This window comes from Haemaphysalis longicornis, unplaced genomic scaffold (genome assembly GCF_048455015.1).
Source record: "Haemaphysalis longicornis isolate Haplotype H1 unplaced genomic scaffold, Haemaphysalis longicornis Haplotype H1 scaffold_12, whole genome shotgun sequence".
Taxonomy (NCBI): domain Eukaryota; kingdom Metazoa; phylum Arthropoda; class Arachnida; order Ixodida; family Ixodidae; genus Haemaphysalis; species Haemaphysalis longicornis.
Window position 1 is genome coordinate 99,228,465 of NW_027526225.1, and position 20,553 is coordinate 99,249,017.

A 20,553-nucleotide genomic window follows, 5' to 3' on the forward strand; every position below is an offset into this window, starting at 1 on the left:
CCCTCGCTGCCCATTCTGTCACGTATGCAGTTCACCTACTCCCTGTCTCCTGACCCAAATTTTGTGCCCAATTCTATTCCATTTCTCTCTATCTGGGCTGGATCTCCCAAATGGATTTGTTTCCTGCTCCATAGCAGGCAAGAGCTCATCAACCGGATTGTGTACCGGATTCCTATGGCCTGTGGTAAGGAATATATAGGCCAGACAGGCCGATGCTTGAATGAACGGCTGAAAGAACATGACTACAATGTCCGTCGGGCTTCACAAGGCCACGTGTGGCAGCACGTACGCGACTGCCTGCTCTGTGCTGGTCGAATCCCTCTGTTTCATTACACAACAGTAATCTTTAAGAGCAGGAACCAGACCACGAGGGAACTTGTTGAAGCTGCAATGATTGAAAGAACTGGTGATAAATGTGTTAGTGTGCCCTCGTTAGCTATCACGCCAAAGGAAATCGCATTCTTGGAGGCCAGGGAAAAGGGGATGTGGCGATAAATTCAGTGACGCAATAATACTTTGACAGGCTGGGTATCCTTCTCTTCTTATTTCTTCTTATCTCTTTGTGTGCACTTTCCCCCTGTAAGTGTGCTATTTATTTTCTGCCGCTTGCAATAAAGCCATCAGTTGATAGTCAGCGCTTGTGGTGTGTAACTCTGTCCGTCCTTTGTTAGAATGTGCGCTTCCTTTGCAACTGCTCGAGATAAGGCGGCCATCGAAGAAATCTACCCACCACTCACCGTCAGCTTTGAGAGCCACTCCTCCTTGCCTGCACCAGCAGCATTAGTCCCAGCAGACCCAGCCTTGTCAAACTGTGCAGCGCGCACACAATTCACGGTAAGCCGTCGGCTACACAACGGCAAGGCGCTAAAAGCGTGCAGAGGCGATGGCACAGCACCTTGCACGGGATCTGCACGACGTTGGGTCGCAACGGAGACGGAGGATTGCCCGGCACCTGGTCCAGCAGCACGACAATGCCGTCATTCTCTGGGAGCAGAGTGAGAGCGTAGCTGGTAAAGCGAGGACACAATGTACTATCGCGATAAATTCAAATACGAACAACGGAACGCGTGGCTTGCAGTACATGCCGCGCATCCTGGAAACGGGCCACGTATGCGCAGTAGGAACAAGTTACGAGAGTTTGTGACCAACCTGCATATGGAAAGACCACCGTACTTCCATCGTCCATTGGGCGCTCAGCACGAAATAAAAAATGAAGGAATACAGCTGCGTGCGCCGTTTTCACTCAGCGCAGAGACGAAGTTAGACAACCCTAGCGTGAGCAGGCACCGAATGCGGCAGAAAGACTAACTAAAAACGCTCACACACTGAACGAGAGTGTTTCCATATGAACGCTGGACACAAAATCTCGTAACTTGTTCGCACTACGCATACGCGGCCCATCGCCAGGATGCACGGCGAGTACTGAAAGCCACGCGCATTGTTGTTCGTATTTAAATTTATCACAATAGTACCTCACAGGGAACAGAGGAGACATGATATGTGGCCTGAATGGCAATGCCCCGTAGGGATAGCATTTGCGCCAGAATAGGAAAGCAATGTACAGTCAAACGACGACTGTGGCAGGCCCATGCCGCGCACCAAAGTGCAGTGAACATCAATCTTATTTCTTTTTACGCTGCTTACTTGAAGGAACTTTCAGGGTTCAAAACAGCTTGTGACTTTACGGAACTTAACCAGGGATCTATCGAATCCACTATTAGTGGAATGTTGTAGTAATAAGCTGTTGTAACAGCGTGTTTTCTAAGGTATGCGCAAAATGTTGCACCTATCAGAACGTAACAACGCAACAGCTAGGCATGTGTGTATTTCACTCCCAGCAGCTAGCACTGTGCAAGTGGGGTGTTGGGATTCTTGCACTAAAGTAAGCATCAATGTGACATGCAATGCAGTGTTTATATATTTTACCATTAGATATAACACCTGTGATTTCAAGCTAAGCTACTGAAATCAGACCAGCCGACAGCTCGTTGAAGTCAAAAACTTTGGACTTTGTGAGCTTTAAGTAATGGCACGTAAGAGACCATGCATCAGAAGAGCTACACATCACAAAAACTTGGATAGGGCCATTTACGGACTGTACAAACCCAATTGCTCCAGTTATCCCACACATTTTATACATCCTGATTAGCCCAATACTGACTGCACTTGCGCTGCAAAAGCCCAGTTTTCCCCATGGATGCTACTAGATTTCAAAATGTGTCAACGATATGCTTTCTTCGCCGCTTTTATTTTCCGTATCTCTGGAAGAGTATTTCAACAGGGTTTTAGCAACACCTTGTTCATTACTGCTCTTATTTTAAAATTCAGGCAGTGTTTATTTATCATATGCTGTACAAGCCACAGCCTCGTCAGAATTACTGCAATGACAATAAACACTGTAGGAATAATTGATTGATTGATTGCGCCGACGCAACGCAGGCGATGAGGCGCGCCGTAGTGGAGAGCTCCAGATTAATTTTGACCACCGGGGGATCTTTAACGTGCGCCGAAATCTCACTGTAGGAATACATGAAGCACTTGTAATGGCCACTTTGGTGTAGTGATAATGCAATTTTTTGCTTGCATGGAAGACAATATGCACCCAGAAAAAAGAGAAAGAAGGCTAGGCTTGGCTGACGGCACACACTCTAGCTTAACAATGACTGCAGTGTGATGAAACAACTACATGTTTGTAGAAAATGGGGCTCAGCATATGACACAACATGCGACTTGATTGGGACATACCTGGGGAGACCTGCACTATCCCTGTAAGTGAAGAAGGCACGCACGGTTCAGCGCGCTTGTCCAATGCCGCCCGAAAGGCAGTATTCAGCACCTGCTCCTTGATTTTGAAGGATGGTGGCCTGGGCAGGAGATGGAAAAATGACAACGCAGTACAATGGCACCAAGTACTGATGCCAAGCACGGCGCATTCAAACTAGATTTTGGTGTAAAATTGGCACACAGTCGGCAGGACGTTTATTTGCCCTACATAATGAGAACGCGTGTTCACGGGCAGACCAGCAATTCACTAGCCACACCTCTCGACAACATTCACAGCCACAGATCGACCCTTTCGTGGCAGCTTGAATGGTGAAATCGACCTTTCAGTGCAATGACGCAATGACTCGCTCTGACGGTGTACACCTAGCAGTTGAAAAACTAAATACTTCGTACCACTGCCTCAGCCGATAGCATGTGACTCACTTAAAGGGACCCTGCAACACTTGCCATCGACTACTAGTAATGTATTTTGGGATAAAGTCTATTGTCCCAGAAATCTCCTCCCGCAAGAATTATGAAAATCCGTTCACAATTAACGAAACTACGCGCGATGAGAAATCGCGCATAATCGTTCCCTCTCAACTCAACCGCGGGCAACGCGACGAAAGCTGCGCGCTCTCTCCCGGAGAGGGGGGCGGCTCGCGGCGTTCTCTTCGGCGGCCTTCGATATATCACATGCCGGGTTGTTTTCTCCTTTTCTCCGCAACGCGGAGGGGCCTATTTCCGGTCTGGTGCCACAAAAAAGCAGGCATAGGTGCCTGCTCGCAAGTGCGCGCTCGGGCTGGTGGGGCGTTTTTGAAGCAATAAACGTTTGTAGTCGAGTGGTCGCGTTGAAAGGGAAGTATTGAGCTCATCACTCAAACTCCGAGCGCACTCAAAACACAAAAGAAACGGCGAAACTGTGCCTACAGGTTCAGGCATAGAAGAGGTTCGTACGCAGCGATCACGACGACGGAAATGGGAGAATCTAGCAGCGAAGTTGACCAGTGACAGCCGATCGGGCAGCCGTGGCCTATGTGACGTCCCTTAGGCCATGCATAATGAGGACAACTGAAGAGAGAGCGGTTGGTTTTTCCGCGTCTTTCACATCGATTTGCGCGCTCACCGCTTCACGTGCACGTGTAATATTTGGCTCAGGTATTCCCGGCAGTGTAATCTAAACGTCGCGCAGGTTTACTTGCACTGCTCAAAGAGTGTTGCAGGGTCCCTTTAAGTGACGCCTTAAGTGAGCTTAAGTGACGCTTTTTTCCCTACTGTTGCTAAACTGTGGTGGTTGCCCTTTTACTTATCAGGCAAAAGGTTGTCAAACTGCTGTTGGGTTAAAGGAATTCCCGAAGTGCACTGTAGCTGAGGGTACCACGGGACTCCGATACCTGTACGGCTCGCAGTTGAAAAAACCCAGTATGGCACACCGTAAGCACAAAGTGACAGAACAGAAAGTAACAACCAAGTAAACGAATCGGCATACGCGTCTCACCTGTAGGCGTCAATTCCAAGCACCACGGGCTCTCCAGACACCAGTTGGTTCCAGAGAAACGACGAGCTGTCCCTGAAATATACAGGACCAGTCACAACTGCGGCGCCTGCTCGGATATGCTTTTGCTCGTCAGGTCTTGTCAGCACAGAAACTCGACACGTCACTCACGCTCTCAACATAAATAACCGAATACACCACAGTAGTTTCGCGCAAAACAACCACCAAAAATGCCCTAGTTTGACAGCCTTAACGCAAACAGCAGCAGCAACAAATGCGGTCACACCTTCAATTTTTCTTCACTTTAGTTCGTCGTTGGTGGAAATTACTCACCCATTTTCAGTGCCACGTTTGCTTCTGCAATGCTCCATCTAACCAAAGCATTAGTGAAGAATACAGCGCCCTATCAGGAATCCAACACACCTGCGTTAAAAAACTGGCGCCATTTTTTTTTTTTTTTTGACTAAGGGAAAACAAACCAAACAAAAATAGTGCTGCTTTTCACCGGTAGGGCTTCAGCACGCAAGGTTTCGCAATTAAAACAGCTTTTAACAAAAAAGTGCTTGACATCTGTACACTCATCAGTGAAATAATTTCAGAATCTCCTGCCTGCCATGAATTTTCATCGCGAGCCTCACTTCATCTGTTCAAACTGGAGTGAAGCAGACAAAGTGCTGCTCAAGATACGAATTCAATGCAATAAATTCGATACAGTAAACATACACTAAATATTAAATATTGTTTTATTTGGAAAAGGTTGCGTTACCTCACACCCGAAGCAATGTCAATAAAAAGCAGCACCATCGTCATACTTTATCAAGATGCATGAGCATCGTCGCGCCTAGTTCAAAAGAATGCCGTCAACAGCGCAGTACTCCTGTGTGTTCCTTAGTTTGCACGCTACGTACGAACACGCAACAGACAATCGAGAACGAACGTACGAAATTAGATGGGCATTAGTGCACATTTTCACAAATCAGTAAGCGAGGTCAAGTGATACGTTAATTACCTGCCTGGTTATTTCCAGTGAGGGCTGAAAATAATTTTTGCCTCTATGTCGCGTGCCAATGAAAACAAAATTGTTTGTACGTGTTGTGCGAACTAGAACAATTTTGGCGCTCTCTTGTGGCAAACGTTGGCACTAAAAAAAAAATAAGCGTGGACGTGATTGGGCACGCATTGTTCATAAGGTAAGCTCTGGGATGAAAAAATGGCGCCAGTTTTTTAATCGTGAACATCATAGAGTTTCTCAATATTACTCTTCCCCGGAATATTACTCCCTCCGTGTTTTTAATGGACCTTTAGCTTTACGGGAGCTGAGTTCAAACGGCGATTTTGTTGGCTGTACGCATTCGTTAGATGGAGCATTGCACTAGCAAACGTGGCACTACAGATGGGTGAGTATTTTTTATTAACGATGAAAATTGATAAAATGTTAAAGGTGCTGCCGAGAAGCAGCTAGTGCTTCTGGGCTTGCAGAATTGCCTCTTGCGCCGCTGCGGGATTGGGGCAAACCCAAAATACTATTTGCATTAGTGGCGTCCGAACTCGAACGTTTCTGGCTGTTGTTGTGTGCTGATCTAGTGCGAGCGAAGTATGAAAAACTGGCTTTCAGCAAAAGTCGATACACGCGTCATTTTAATCCAGGATAGAAATGTAAGCAGAAGAATGGCTTCAGAAACTTTTCATTCCATCCATTTGAACTCCTTTTAATCAGCAAGAAGCTATATGCAGTGATTGGGGGCCCCCCTAGTAGCACAAATTGTTGCCGCAACGTTTCTGCCGTGTTGCCAATGTTGTGCAACGTTAGGCAACGTTACACAACGTGGTGACAATGTTGCCAAATGTGGGCCAACGTTGGACACATTCAGCAACATTCACGCAACGTTTACAAACAACGTATAGGCAACGTTGCCCGTATGCACGTATTTTCACATTGCAGCAATGTTGCCAAATGTGGGCCAATGTTGGACACATTCAGCAACATTCACGCAACGTTTACAAACAACGTATAGGCAACGTTGCCCGTATGCACATTTTTTCACATTGCAGTAATGTTGCCAAATGTGGGCCAACGTTGGGCACATTCAGCAACATTCACGCAACATTTACAAACAACGGATGGGCAGCGTTGCCCATATGTACGTTTTTTCACGTTGCAGAAATGTTGACAAATGTGGGCCAGTGTTGGACACATTCACGCAACGTTTGCAAACAACGCATAGGCAACGTTTCCTACAGGCACGTTTTCTTGCGTTGCAGCAATGCTGCCAAATGTTGGCCAACGTTGGATACATTCATGCAACGTACGTTTCAACGTTGCCCTTTACACGCTTTTTTTTGCGTTGCAGCAATGTTGCCAAATGTTGGCAAATGTCATATTTATGATGTTAAACGATTGTATGGGGAGTTACATAAGCTGCCTAAAAATTCAAATGATCCCGTACAGCAGACTTGAATGTTTGCGATGTAGTACATGTAACGTCGGGATACGTTAATTTCGGGAGTGTGGTTAAATAAATGTGATCCACAGTTTCTACAATGCCCACGAAAAACCCAGAAACAACATTGCTATGTGCATGTTTATCTAGGTTGCCGCAATATTGAGGAATGTTGAATGTATAGCAGCTTTCCATTGATTTATTATGTGAACACCAGTTACACCACACTAACCCATGTTCTGGAGGAATTACGTCGCCTATAAAAGTTCAAATGGTTATGCACAACGGACGCCTTAGTTCACTAGCTGTACCATCGCCTCCTGCACTTTACTGCGTAGAATACGGCACTTACACACACACGCACGCACGACGCACGCACATAAATGAAATCCCCATCGTCAGCCTGTCCACTGCAGGACGAGGGCCTCTCCCAGTACGGGAAGTTTTCGCCGAATGCTACACCAAATGGGCAAATCTTGTTCTCGTGAATGGATGCCGTTTTCTTAGGCATCGCCTATCTGGTTTAACCTCTCTGATATCCGCTGGTGATATACCACAGGACCAGGGGCGGATCCAGGCTTTTTCTGAGGAGGGGGGGGGGATTATGATTATGATTATTATTATTATTATGATGATGAGGAGGAGGAGGAGGAGAAGGAGGAGGAGCTTTATTTATTCACCGAAATTTAGTGAAAGCAAAACCATAAGAAATACAAGTCATCAATTCACCTTTTTTTGCGACCTGAGTGGTCATCTTCTTGGAGGTTTAAATTCAAAAATTAAGAGAGGGGTCAGGACATCCGGACCCCCCCTCTGGATCCGCCAATGCACAGGTCCAGGTAGCACCCCCAGACCGGGGAATATAACGGAACAAAGGGCGGTACCTGTACTTGATTTGAAGTTATTCAGAGGCAGACAGCAGGGCACCCTACACCGATGTGTGATCATTTAGAGACACGGCTCTCGAAAAACTGCAGAAATGCATGTGGAGGAGTGGTTGAGCGTGTAGATCCCCCCATGAAATGTAAAAGGAACCGCGAGCGTTTGAACGTTTCTCAAAACGAAAGAAACGCGTGCTGCCGGTTCGATGGATGGCGCAACCAATCTCGGCGGCAGATCCGTTTATTTTATTCTCTCATTTGTTGGATGATCACACAATATTACTACATGTAGAGTGGATACAGCCTAGAATAAAATAATACCCTCTTTCCGCGCATCGTGCGTTTCATTAAAGCCAGGTGCTGCGCCGTTCTAAGACGGTCATTTTTTCAAGATGGCCGCCCGCTGTCCCATAAATGAAATTCGTTGTTACTTCATTTTTTTAGTAAGCGGGTAAATCCCATCGCCGTTCTTGGTGTTAATCAAAATAAACCACAAATATGGCACCTTCGATTGAATATTGAGCGCGAACAAAAGATTGTTTTGTTCAGGAAAACTTGCAAAAACGCTCATTTATTGCTCTATCATTCTGTATAATTAAAATACACAAACAGGCTTCGTTTATGTTGGAGAACAGAATTTTAACAGGTTAGGCAGGCAGATTCCTGATCATAGCCAATGCTTTTTCTAGCCTCACTAAGTTATTGGTGTCGTGCATGAGCTCGCGTCATCCGCAATTATCGTGTATGGCCGCGACATTGCTTTGTGTCGGGCGCATGGGCCCGCTACGATTTCGTCCACGTGGAAGAAATCGAACCTCTGTTAGTCATGCAGACGTAATTATTATAACCATAATTACGTCCTACAGATATAAATGTCCATATTCTACCTGTTTCCTCTTAGTTTTACGAAATAGCAAGCTCAGTTTAAGCCAATCTTTGCAGCGCGTTATTTGTTTTCAGCAATAAACAATAACGAGAAGTTTGCATTCCCCCTCGCCTCCTAATTGTTGCTTACCCCTACTCCATTTATATGTCCCATTTGTAGTTCAGCCTTCGTAATATCGCTCAAAAACAGTCACTTTCAAAAGCAATAATGAATTCTCTACTCGTCGTGCGGTAGTCGCACTTTTAATTCTTATATGAGTTGCTGAACAAATGTGTACTTTTTTACGGTGAGGTGCCCACAATAATTTGAAGATATGACTCAACAACGAGGCACCTTATTTCTATACCCGTTTTTTTTTTTTTGTCATTCACTTTTGCGCGCGTACGACGTATACGCGCAAAAATTTCTTGGCGGCGTGCATCTGACACATGAATTTCTTGATGACAGATTGGACTTACAATAACTGAAAGTGGTCGCTTTTGTTAGCTATGGACGTGTTTCCGTGAAGTCCAGTCCCCGTGAAATTTATGAACATCCACCTAAAGCGTCGCTGTGCCACACCTAGATGAAAGCCAGTCAAGTTATGTAGGTGCGACAGTCACGCTCTGCAAAATCACTACCTCCAGTGTAAAACAACTTAGATCCGTGTAAATGTCACCCAAATAATACCATTTCACTGATGTACGAGACCGAATTTGCCATTCTGTGAATGCGCTCTTGGAACATCCGCGCGGTATACAGGGCTAACGGTTCGCACCAGCCCCTGCAGGCCGTGTCGCTCATGCGATTGGTATACCGATTGTCTCAGTGTGATTTAGTTATTTTAGGAACCCACCACGGTGGCTGTTGTTCTGCTGAGCCCAAGGATTGAGCCCTATGACGCGGGTTCGATTCCAGGCCGCGGCAGCCGCTTTTTTTTGCGGGTGTGGAGGCGAGAAGCGAAAATGCCTGTGTTCGAGATTTCGGCGCACGCTAATTAGATCCCCAGGTGGTCAAAATTAATCCGGAGCCCTCTACTACGGCACGCCTCATCGTCTATAGCGTCGGCGCGTGAAACCTGATAATCAGTCAAATCAGATACTTTAGGGCGATTTTAACACATCATTAAACTTAAAGAGCAAAACAGCTGCTGCGCATCGATAAAGCCGCGCGCAGCTTTCACCCTCGACTGCGTTGTCACGCATGGCCAGCTATCAGGCTGTTTTTGTGAGTATTTTACAAATGCCAGTCGGGTGCGTTTTTGTCCACGTGCATGCCGCATATATCCAGGAAACTGACCGAATACAGCGCCTGCTAATTAACCCAACGCGCGCATGAAACGGACGGCGCAGCATTCCGACGTCAGTACATACGAATGAGAACTTGGGTTTCATTGCCGTGTGTTATTTCGCACTAATTATTTGCTGAATAAACTGGAATTACTACAAGAAAATAACTTTTTATGCCGTCATCAAATAGTATCGAGTTTACTCTGCTCCGACTTAGCTTCCTCTACACTCACTTCACCATGTACATCCCAAATTTTACGCGGCCTCTTTACAACTCACGTTCTTTTGGGGAACCTGCACCATATGGAAAGACAAACTGACCGGGTATACTCCGTGTTTTTCATTCGACGTGTTGACCGTATCTTTAAGAAGTCCGCGCAGATGCCCCTTAATACAGCTTTTTTTCATACCTGCCAGAAAACAGCACCCACAAATGTCTTCCCAACTTTCCTTTCCTATTGTTGAAACATTGCACGCCTTTCTTAGGTAGTAGATTACGGCTGTATTATAAAAAGGTAATCGTGAATCGACAAGGGAAACTTCCAGTTCCATTTTGCTAAGTTTTCACAAGCATCTCGCACTGTTAACTTTCTGCCTTAAAGGAGTACTGAGACCAAATTTTTACTTCATGTTTTTATTGGTTAGGTGTAATAGGTGTAATATTTGGTATACGTTGCCGTGAAGGGGTATTCTAGCGATTGCGCAATTGAAATGGCGACCTTTGGAAGCGTATTTAGGGTCCCTTTAAATCATGCATGGCCGGGTTGTTTTTATGTTGCCGCCTGTATATCCTTAGACAAAAATAATCTAGATAGAAGGCTCAAACATTTCCTTGTTGCTGGATTTTCATAACTGCTTGAAAAAATTAATGTACTGGAGAAATTTTATATGCAAGCTATATAAACTTCTGTGCAACTATGACGTGGGAGTGCGAGCCCTACATGTCGCCAGCTAATTACAATCGTATGTGTTTTCCTTTCATGTTGCCGCAGTAATTACAGTTGATTAATGAAAAGGATTCAAACCCAAAGTTTATGTTCTTTAAATTGCCCCCCTTCATGTGAAATTTAGTCATTTTTATAGCCCCTCTGATCAGCGAACGTTCCAACTAGTCCACACCTTGCACCCTTGTTTGAAATAAAAAACATAAAGTGGGCTGTTTTATATTTTAACTTCCCCATAGACATTTCACCTACCTCGAGCGCCAAAGTCAGAGCACCATCATATTGCAACATATATAAAACAATAAAACAAAACAAAGACCTAACCCTGGTGAACCTTCCAAGTAACCTGAAAACTAACTTCCCCATTTTCGCTTTTGTTCCCTTTTATTAGCATCGCACATATATCTTCAGATTTTCCCTGGTGTAATTTTTATTCGTAAGAGGCTCCAATGCATCGAACACTTGTCGCGTTCTGCTTGGCGCGAAACGAAATACAGGGCGCCAGGCGTTCTCAGAAACGGGGCGGGGTGCAGGGAGGCACGCCGTCTCGCGCGTTCCTTTCTTCCTACATGCCTTATTATTATTTTTTTTTTTTCGTCGTCGCCCCGTCCCTTCTAGAGAGAGTCGCAAAGGAAGTTTTAGCAGCCGAGCGCGAAGTGGGGGATGGCCATAAAAAAAAACACCGAAAAGAAAAGGCTTTCTTTCGTCCTTGGCCAGCGTACTACCCTCCTCTCACACGCGCACACGTGCGCGCACCTCGTAGAGCGGTCCCCTCCTGCTCCTCTGCGCTTGGCAGCCGCGTTGGGTCGGGGAGAGCGAACGAAAAGCGCGCGCTTTTGCAGAAACGAGCGCGCTTTTGCAAAAACGAGCAGCAGCCCTCCTGACAATCAAGCGGAATGGAGAAGGCACCAATACGAAATTTTGTTGTGTGGCCGCATGTTACGGCGAATATTTGTGGGCTGGAAATTAAGTTCATAGCAACCGACCAGTGAAGGTAAGCGCTCGTTTTTTTGAGCTCACCTCGTTCTTTCGAACGCAGTTTACACCGTAAAAGAGCGGGAACAAGACTGCCCTCCCGTTTCTAGCTTCTAAGCATATCCTTCTTGCTTTTGTGAATGCGTACGTTTGTAAACGGTGGAACATGTATTCAGCGCTTAAATTGTATGGAAAGAATTTAATGCGAAATGAGGTGGGCGCTCAGTAGATTTTTTGTTGTGATGCTGAAATCGAGTGTAGGTTCTGCAAGAACCTTGATACGTACGATTGGCTTTTAATTTACTTCTCGCCACAGCTGCTAACGCACGCGAAAAATAAAACTAATAAGTTTAACTTCGTTGTCATGTTTAATTTCACGCGAGTTTCAGCGGAACGCTGTTCCAGAACACTATTTAGCGTTGCAGTTAAGCCATGTTATCAGCTGCTTATGCTAACCATCGTACGATGTAAAACAACGCCTTAACGTCTTTGTAGTATTCACAAACTTTCCATGTGAAAAGCTGGTGTTCGTCGGATGCTGATAATTTTAAAGAAAATGGCATACGAAAAAAAACAGCTCATTGCCAGTTTTAAGCACATTTTTCGAGAGCAAACGGTAAATTTAAATTAGGCAACCAAAGAAATACATGGTTGTAATTTGTGTAATGTGTTCATTCTTGACAATAGCATGTTTTCTAATTTTTGTTCGTTGTGTTTTATGTCTATGGGCACTGAGGCAATTATCGTCTTCTTTCAATTAATATTGACGACGTGCCACGTCGTCATCAGTTGGTCGGCTTCTCTTGTTAATTGAAAATTCTCTTGCACGCTGTCTGAAGACTTTTCACTTAATTACTCATGTAAAGAAAGCTGTGAGGTATTTTCTACAATTAAGTACTTTTGTCCTTTTCTGTTTTCCAGGAATGCTTGAGAAACCCACTCATGCGATGTGCGTGTCATAAATTTAGTTGACACAGGCATTAGAAAAAGTTAAACAAGCAAGACAAAGTGGAAAGTGGAGAGGCCTGTTTTGCTATATTCCTTCCTAAAGGTAAGATTTTCCCCATTAGCTAAAATTTGCTTCACTTCAGTTTTCTGCACCACTTCTGTTTTGTTTTCAGAATGCCTTCAGATTTACCAGTACCACAAAACTGACACACGAATAAGCTCATCTGGCAGCAAACGTCATCCAAAGTGCAGGTGAGTTTTTGAGCACCCTATGTGTTACAGCAGTGCCCTTTTGTTTGTTTTCCAGGAATGGTTGTAAAATCTCATCTGAACTGCCAGTACAAGAAAATCGATGCGGCCATATTGTATACCAAAATTCCTGGTGTTCTGAGAGGTGAGATATTGTCTATGCTGTAACAACTTTGTTAATTCTAAACTACAGCTTTCGTTCATTTCGCAGAAGTGTCGCAGTAACAACCCTATACTGGGTTCATGGCCGTCACGTATGTCATCAAATTGACTTGTCAAGACAAACAGCAAGCCCAGGAGGAGGAAAACGAAGACGTCGTCTGAAACAGCGTACTTGCGAAATTCAAGGCTTTAACAGCATACGTATTCGGCTCGATTGTTCATAGTAAAATAAAACGCACATGTCCTTTCATCTTAAAGAGTGTCAATGTTGTTATTTACGCTAGCTGCATGTTCCTTGCTTTAAAATTTCGCTATTTCTTAGTTCGTTATTTTGCCGGACTGCCTTAATTGTGTGTGTTGATCAGTGTAGGGATCAAATGTATGAATATACAGGTCTAAAATACCGGTTTATACCTTTCAGGAGTTTACGCAGACGAGGTTTGAACTGCTCGCTTATCATGCCGTCAACAATCGCCTCTCTAGGAAAAAGTTAACTTATATTATTTTCATCTAGTTATTGTTGCATGTATATCTGTAACTGTAAGTTACCTGTACATTGCTGCAATATTATTGCTTCGTAAGAGAAACATTGCTTGAACGTTGAAGCAAGGTTCCTTGTATGCTAACTGCATGTTAAAAGCGTAGATCTAAAGTGGCTGCAAGATTGTAGCGATGTTATCACAACGTATGAATGGTACAGTGATATGCTTAAATGCGGTATGCACGTTGCAAAAATGTAGGTGAAAAGTTGCTGCAACGTCATCAAAAAACGTCTCATAAACGTTGTTCAAATGTGTCCCGCACGTGGTTGGAAGGTTGCTCCAATAGTGGAGCAACGTTGGCGAATGTCAGAAAAACGTTATCCAAACATTAGACCGACACCCTTCAAACGTTGCGCCCATGTTGGAGCAATGCTAATATCATGTTGACGCAATGTTTCTGGTTAACATTGCACGAACGTTAAAAAAAGCGGACATTAGCCACGTTTTGGCAACGTTAAGGGGAAACGTTGCAAAAATGTTCAGGCAACATTCTGTGCTACCAGGGGGAGCGTTGCTAAGAGGTAAGAAATGCGTCTAAACCCCCCCCCCCCCCTTCACACGCAGGGGAGTTTGTACAAGAAAAGCTAGGCAATTGGTTGGTATGCGTATATCGCATTGCGAGTTCATGCGCGCACCAACCGCAGCACAGTTCTTTTTGCTTTTTGTGCCATCCGATATGCCTGTGACGGAAATACGAGTTTTGTCCGTTTCTATGTGACCCCCATTGGTAAAAAAGAAGTATCTCTTACAGCCACACACCTTTTACAACAAAATGGGTTTTGTTGGTCAGCATTTCCATCTCCCGCCGTGTACAGCAGCTCCGCCCTCCCTGCCCAGTGGCCCTGCTGCGGGCTGCAGCGTGATTCCAGTAAACCACTGGACGTGGCTCTAAATATCCTTTCTGAAGTTACCACCCAGTGCCTGCGGAAAATGTTTGTGCAGAGGCTTCTGGCCCTACTTTGACTCACTTGAGCTGACTGGTTGTGATTTTTAGAAGACGCACTGCATTGCCTTTACAAAACGAAATCTTGTTTCAGCCAAGCACTCCGATGTCAATCTGTCAAGGTCGAACTAGACACGGCATGATAAGCCCTTAAATAAATGTTTTCTTGTGCAAGAACCACAGCCTGCTGCAGTGATGGGTTTATTCCTTGATTAATTTTGCACCCAAGAGTACATGTACTTTTTGTGTACTCTCTGGGCGAATCTGCCTAATCACTCAATTTTTGCTGTGCCCATAGCTGCGGAGATGAGTACTCTGCGATGGATTTTTTTTTTTTACGCTTTTACAAGCCTGATTTTAAGGGATCAAATATGAGAAAGACACATTCTGCACTACAGCAGCCAAAAGTTAAAAATGTGTATGATAGGTGCTCTTTTTGTGCACGTACAGCCGCGAGCAAAAGTTTACGGACCAGGAAAACGGCAATTTTAGGTTATTTCTCTTCCAGTAGCAGTCCGACTAACTGCCGTGTGCAGGCGAGATGTCGTAGTTACAGAAGTAATGAAAAATACTGCACATCGTACCCCGGGCTGCCGTGCGGCAGAGAACCCCAAATTGCTGCTTTCGTGGTCCGTAAACTTTTGCTCTTGGATGTACATCACTTACAGTCATGGACAAATGAAAAAGGAACACACGGATTATGGCAAATTACTAAGCCATTGCATTGCACGTGTGGAATGATAACAATTTGTCTTTCACTTTGCCAGGTTGGTGCTTGCCTGAGCTACTCAAGCTCAGTCCAGTTCTATCGAGTAAATTAAGTGCCTGTGCCTCGGCATGGAGCGTTTCTTTATAAAAACCACAGCGACATGTGATGCGCAGGCATCGCCTAGCAATGACCGTGTCTGCAGCAGTGCTCTGGCCTTTTTATCAGAGCGGGTTCAAATTACGCGTTTCAAGTCTTCCAAGTCTTACACTAACGGAGAGTCATCCAATGTCGCCAGCACACCAACGCAAACGAAATGAACACAAGTTGTTCAAAGGTATGCTTGTTGGTGGTGGTGATGATGATAATGACTGGGCAGTGAATGAACGAACCACCCATGAAATGCTCAACAGATAGCCGGACGAAGCAGAAATAGTACGAAGCAGAGTATGCAAAATCAAATATGGCTTGTGCAGGCCAAGCAGTGGTGCAATTCACGTATGTTGAGAGATATACTTTTTTTTTTACCGGAACCCAATTGTAACTGCGAGATGTGACAATTTCACTTAACGGAAAGATATTCCACTACTTGTGTTTCTGATTCTCCATACCTGTGGTTGCGTTTCATTTGTCTATGGCTGTAATTTCTGAATGTTCTGTGCTAAAATGAAAGAACATTACTGAATAAGACTGCGTACTTCCGATTTTATATGCAATGTGATTTTTGCCAATCCCCTTCCCTATGTGCGCGGGTATGTACTACTGGTGCAGCCCTTGATTCTGAGCGGTTCTTTTCCACCAAGTAGGCAGCAATGATAACCTAATCATGGCACAATACTCGCCACCTCTCACCAGATCCCGAAAGAAACGCGTCGAATTAGGAATTACGGCCCAGAAGTCGCAACCAGCAGTCCCAGCCTTGAGCACAACAGCGCCGGCGCCACGTCGGGCTCGTAGAAAAGCCCACTCTGTTCCGCGAACCTCGCCAGCGAATGCAGCCGAGGCATCCGGAGCATCGAGAGCGCAGCCAGCGGTGACCGACCAGGGAGGCGGGGCATCGAAGGCCCGGAATAAGCCGAAGGCGAAGCCGCCAACACGCAGAACGACGAAAGGTGCTGGAAAAAAGAAAGCAGTTGCTGACGGCGGGCGCGCCAGCTCAAGCCCCGGGAGCTCGGACGACAGCTGGCCGGACTTCGAGGACAGTGCACCAGGAGCGGACGTGCTCGAGTCGCCCACGGAGAGCATGTTCGGGATGCGCGCCGCGCTTCGAGGACTGCGCGACTTGGACTTGTTCGATGATGCTTCTCCGGCGCACGAGCCGCAGAGGACCCGCTTTGGAACTCCCCACGTCAAAGTGCGGCAGCTACGTCCGGAATGAAGTGGCCAAGTCGAAAAGGCCGCGTCGTGAACTCGCAAACATTGTGGTCGTCGCGCTTTCTGAAGGGCGTGTGGCAGCTTGGCGATAGAACCTTAATCAAACTTTCTATCTTAACGAAGGTTTACCTTATTTTACTGTATTAGCTTGGACTTGACATAAAATGAATTATTATGCAATCTTGTATTGTCCTTTCGCTGTTATACTAATCTACTGGTATTTTATAGCGCTGTGTCCGACGGCAAACTGCTGCCCTGCCGCGTCTGGCGCTAATATAGCGCAACACATAGCGTAACCAACGATATAATGGCTTAAATGTCAAAAAGCTGACCTAAAGGAGTACTGACACATAATTATGAAGGCGAGATAACTTCGGAGATAGATTGGTGTGAACACACATACATCACCTGCAAAATATCAGCGGCAAATACTGCCTAGAACATATTTATAATCAATTTCAAAGTGTGCGAAGCGCAGCCGAGCAACCAGCGGATGACCTCGAGCAATCGACATTCCCTGGATGTGGAGTAAATTAACATCCCAACACTTAACGAGTTTCTGTTGGTCGCTTCCGCACTTCGCCGCTCCGATCGGAGGTCGGAACTTTTGCTGTCGAGCAACGAACGATCTTTGCTGTCGAGCAACGCAAGCGATCCGATCGTTTGCGGCGGAGGCGCCGGGATTTCGTTGGCTCATCGGGCAGCTGGCCGCGACCTAAGTTCTACAGCGATTCCAGGCACTCTATTTTTATTGCTTTTTAATACAACGGACGCGAAAACGCGCCGGGGACACGGAAAGCGCACTGGGCGAGCCGCACAGCTAGCCGCTGCTCAGGCGGCGGCTATGGCCGCGAAGTGGCGCAGGCCAGGGCAGGTATACTTACCGCTGCACGATATCGGGCTCAAGTCCCAAACAAGGCAGCACATACGTGAAAAGCGTCAATGATGCGATGGCGCACTGCATTAAAAATCGTCATCTGAACCGCTTACGAGAGCGGCAATCGAATATCCGCCGCAGTGTCAAGCCTAACACATCTGTAGGCGGACCTGCACGTCTCCCCATCCATTGTCTCGAGCGTCGCGCGTCGTTCTCTAACCGCGGCAGCAATTTGCACTCGTGGCGCCTGCATCACGCCCACGGTCGCTTTTTAAGTGGCTGACGAGATCAGTACGTATGGGCATCCATTAGCAGACACTGCAGCCGGCGCGGAATCGAAAGTGCTACTGCAGCTATGCTTTGTAATATCCGTCCGACAGTCACGTGGGCAGCTTTGTTTATACCAAATCCAGCCTATCGCGGCACCCGATGAAACCGAAACTGCGACTGGTCGCATTAAAAACGTCATTAATTAAACAACTGTCGCGCGCAGAAGCAAATGAAGTTTCTACACGTGATAAATAGGTCATTAGCTACTTATCGCAACAAAAAAAAACGATGAAAAATTTTTGTGTCAGTGCCCCTTTAAAGAACAAAAATCTTGTTGCAGCAACCGAACCGAAAACTATTACAGTCAAACCCGGTTATAACGAACCCGGATAGAGCGAATTATGCTATACATCGAACAAAAATATCTCAGTTACAGAAATACATGGGAAACATATTCCTTATAACGAAGTTCACATCCGATATATCGAACTCTGGGCGCCTACAGTGGCCGCCGAAATGCATGATCTCGGAGCGGCGATTGAGATGTGGATTCGCTGCAGCGAGTCCGGACCAAGACAGCAGCATCGGTGAACTGTGGGAAGAGCTCAACAACGTTCCCGATGATGTCGCGAGTGAAATCCGTCCGACGCTTACCATGAAACGAGTTCGGCAGTCGATGGGCTCCGCCAATGCTTCTTAGATTTTTGAGGATGCGGACTCGAACTGGTGCAAACAATGTTTCGTGTAGAGAATGCTATGCTAGTTGAAGCCGCCAAAACAAAATTAAAAACGAAAATCACCTCCTTTCTTTGCAACTTTGGCAGTTAAGGCGGCAAGTAGCTTTATTACTTGCAAAAAATTGGTTATTTTGGTATGGTAATGGGTACTGTACTGTGTTCGTTTCTGCATACGCGGATGGCGGAGTTGGGGAGGGGGGGGGGGCGCTCCCGCTAATTGCGAACTCGTAACAATAAGCTCGTTATAGGCGGGTTCGGCTATATCGAACTATTGGATATATCGAACTAATCCCGGTGCATGTTGCAGTTCGCTATAAACTGGTTTGACTGTAAAAATTAGCAGTGGCTTAGCTCTGCTATAGGTTCAGCTGGTTATTCTTAGCTTTCCTGGTTGTCTAGGATTAGCTTGATTGTCATGCTTACTGCTACTTCAATGACACGTATATTTATCAAGCGGCTCCGGGGCAGCGTCACCAATCGCCGCAGAGCTAAGCTGGTTCCACAGGCGCACGCCGGTGTTGCTGCGACGCACGAGCCATCGGTTCCACACCCGGCCACCACTCACATGATCATCAAGTGGACCGGGCCGCCACGTGCGGAACGGAGGTCGGCGAAGACGGTGGGCGCATGGGGTGTGTGAGAGACGCCGGGCAGCGAGTAATGGGCCTCCTCGATTATCAGTCCTGGATCGTCCGCAGACTGCCCGAGACGCGATCCGGCGCTCGATTTTCCCATGTATTCCTATGGAACTTCCGGTCCGAACGCAGTCCTCGGACTGCTCGCGGACCGTCCAGGACTGGTAAATCGATGATGCCCAATGTTCTGTGCGCCGTGTGACGTCACTGCTCCTCGCGCATGCTCAGCGCGGATCTCCAGGAGTCTCGCAAAGCTGCTCAGCCTCGGCCAGTGTAGCTCACGCTACAAAAAAAGCAGCAAAGAGCACGGGCGAAATCGAACTATGGTTTCTAGGAGCTGAAACCGTTACCACGTTCACCGCGAATTCTGCATCCTAATCTAACTTGCGATGTTCGCCAAGAACTTTCTCATCCAAGGTCCGCCCACCATATACGAGTCCATATCACCAAACCACTGCACTCTAAACGTCAGGCCGAGCGGTCTGATTCGACCGGACCCCCGGCCACGAACCATCCGGGAATCAAGCAGCTCACGGGGCTGCACAGGATTCTCATGTGCACAGCCTTCACTTGCCGCCGCCCTCTTAGGACCACGGGCCCTGACCCGAGAGATCCCCTCTCCCTCCCGCATACTCCGTAAACATAAGCGAATCTCCGTTCTCTGCTCCAAGTTTTTAATGAAATTCGCATCATTGTTATCCGAAAAAAAAAAGTCTTTAATTAAGCAACCCTGTCTTCATGACTTCATTAGAGAGTTCTAGCAGTCCGTCGTTTACGTGGTTACCGTGTTGACCGGGACCCGTCTGGGCATTCACGCATTCGTCGCGGTAGGGGGATTAGTTCCGCCGGCCGGCCTTTGCCATGTTAGCGCATTCGTCACGGCGGGGTGCGCCTCCTCGCCGTTCCGCGCTCGCAGGCGCAGTCGGGTCCCGGTCAACACGGTAACTACGTAGAAGACGGAACAGACGGACTGCTAAAAACCGTAGATCCGGATGACGCAGGCTATAAGCGTCGTATTTTGTCTTGCAGAAGAAAACTTTCATCGTGTAATTAAACACCGTTATCTATGCCGGCGGCAGAAAAAAAAAAAACGCACTAAAAACTGTGATGATGATGACGATAGATTAAAACGAAATTAGAGTGAATTTTTTCACATAATCGTAATGATCACTATATAAATGTTCATATTTTCCTCTTTACAAGCTGGCAGACCAATCAGGAGCAGAAGGCTTCCCTCCCCGTCTCTGTTCGACGACGAAAACGACCTCTACGTGTTCACGTGGCGTCGTGGTGGCGACGTTTCCTGTTATCTTACCCGTGGTCTTCTTTCCTCCACGGTCTTGCTCCAGTCTGCATGATTTCCTTTCTGCAGATGGGTAAATTTGACTAGAGCCACTAAATAAGCTACGCTTAATCTAGTGGCTCTAGGTTTGACACCGGAAAACTTGAAAATCTGA

General features: G+C 46.3%; 2 protein-coding genes and 1 long non-coding RNA gene across 3 annotated transcripts in view; 2 read left to right on the top strand and 1 right to left on the bottom strand.

Annotated features, from left to right (window-relative positions):
- Positions 1–4,903, bottom strand: part of LOC144163076 (uncharacterized) — a 34,799-nt gene extending 29,896 nt beyond the window's left edge. The window contains exons 1-5 of the mRNA XM_077693874.1: positions 4,592–4,903; positions 4,262–4,333; positions 2,746–2,864; positions 896–984; positions 738–809 (exon numbers count right to left, since the gene is read on the bottom strand). Of these exons, the coding sequence (XP_077550000.1) occupies positions 738–809; positions 896–984; positions 2,746–2,864; positions 4,262–4,333; positions 4,592–4,629 (390 nt within the window). The 5' untranslated portion in view covers positions 4,630–4,903. The remainder of the gene's footprint in view (positions 1–737; positions 810–895; positions 985–2,745; positions 2,865–4,261; positions 4,334–4,591) is intronic.
- Positions 4,904–5,454: 551 nt separating this feature from the next.
- LOC144163080 (uncharacterized) lies at positions 5,455–16,759 on the top strand. The gene is made up of 2 exons (XM_077693879.1): positions 5,455–5,655; positions 16,059–16,759. The coding sequence occupies exons 1-2, from the start codon at positions 5,618–5,620 to the stop codon at positions 16,579–16,581; spliced, it is 561 nt and encodes a 186-aa protein (XP_077550005.1). The 5' UTR covers positions 5,455–5,617; the 3' UTR covers positions 16,582–16,759.
- LOC144163082 (uncharacterized) lies at positions 11,101–13,287 on the top strand. Its single transcript, XR_013320823.1, has 4 exons — positions 11,101–11,672; positions 12,575–12,704; positions 12,775–12,995; positions 13,062–13,287. It is a non-coding gene; the product is annotated as an uncharacterized LOC144163082 (long non-coding RNA).
- Positions 16,760–20,553: the final 3,794 nt, after the last annotated feature.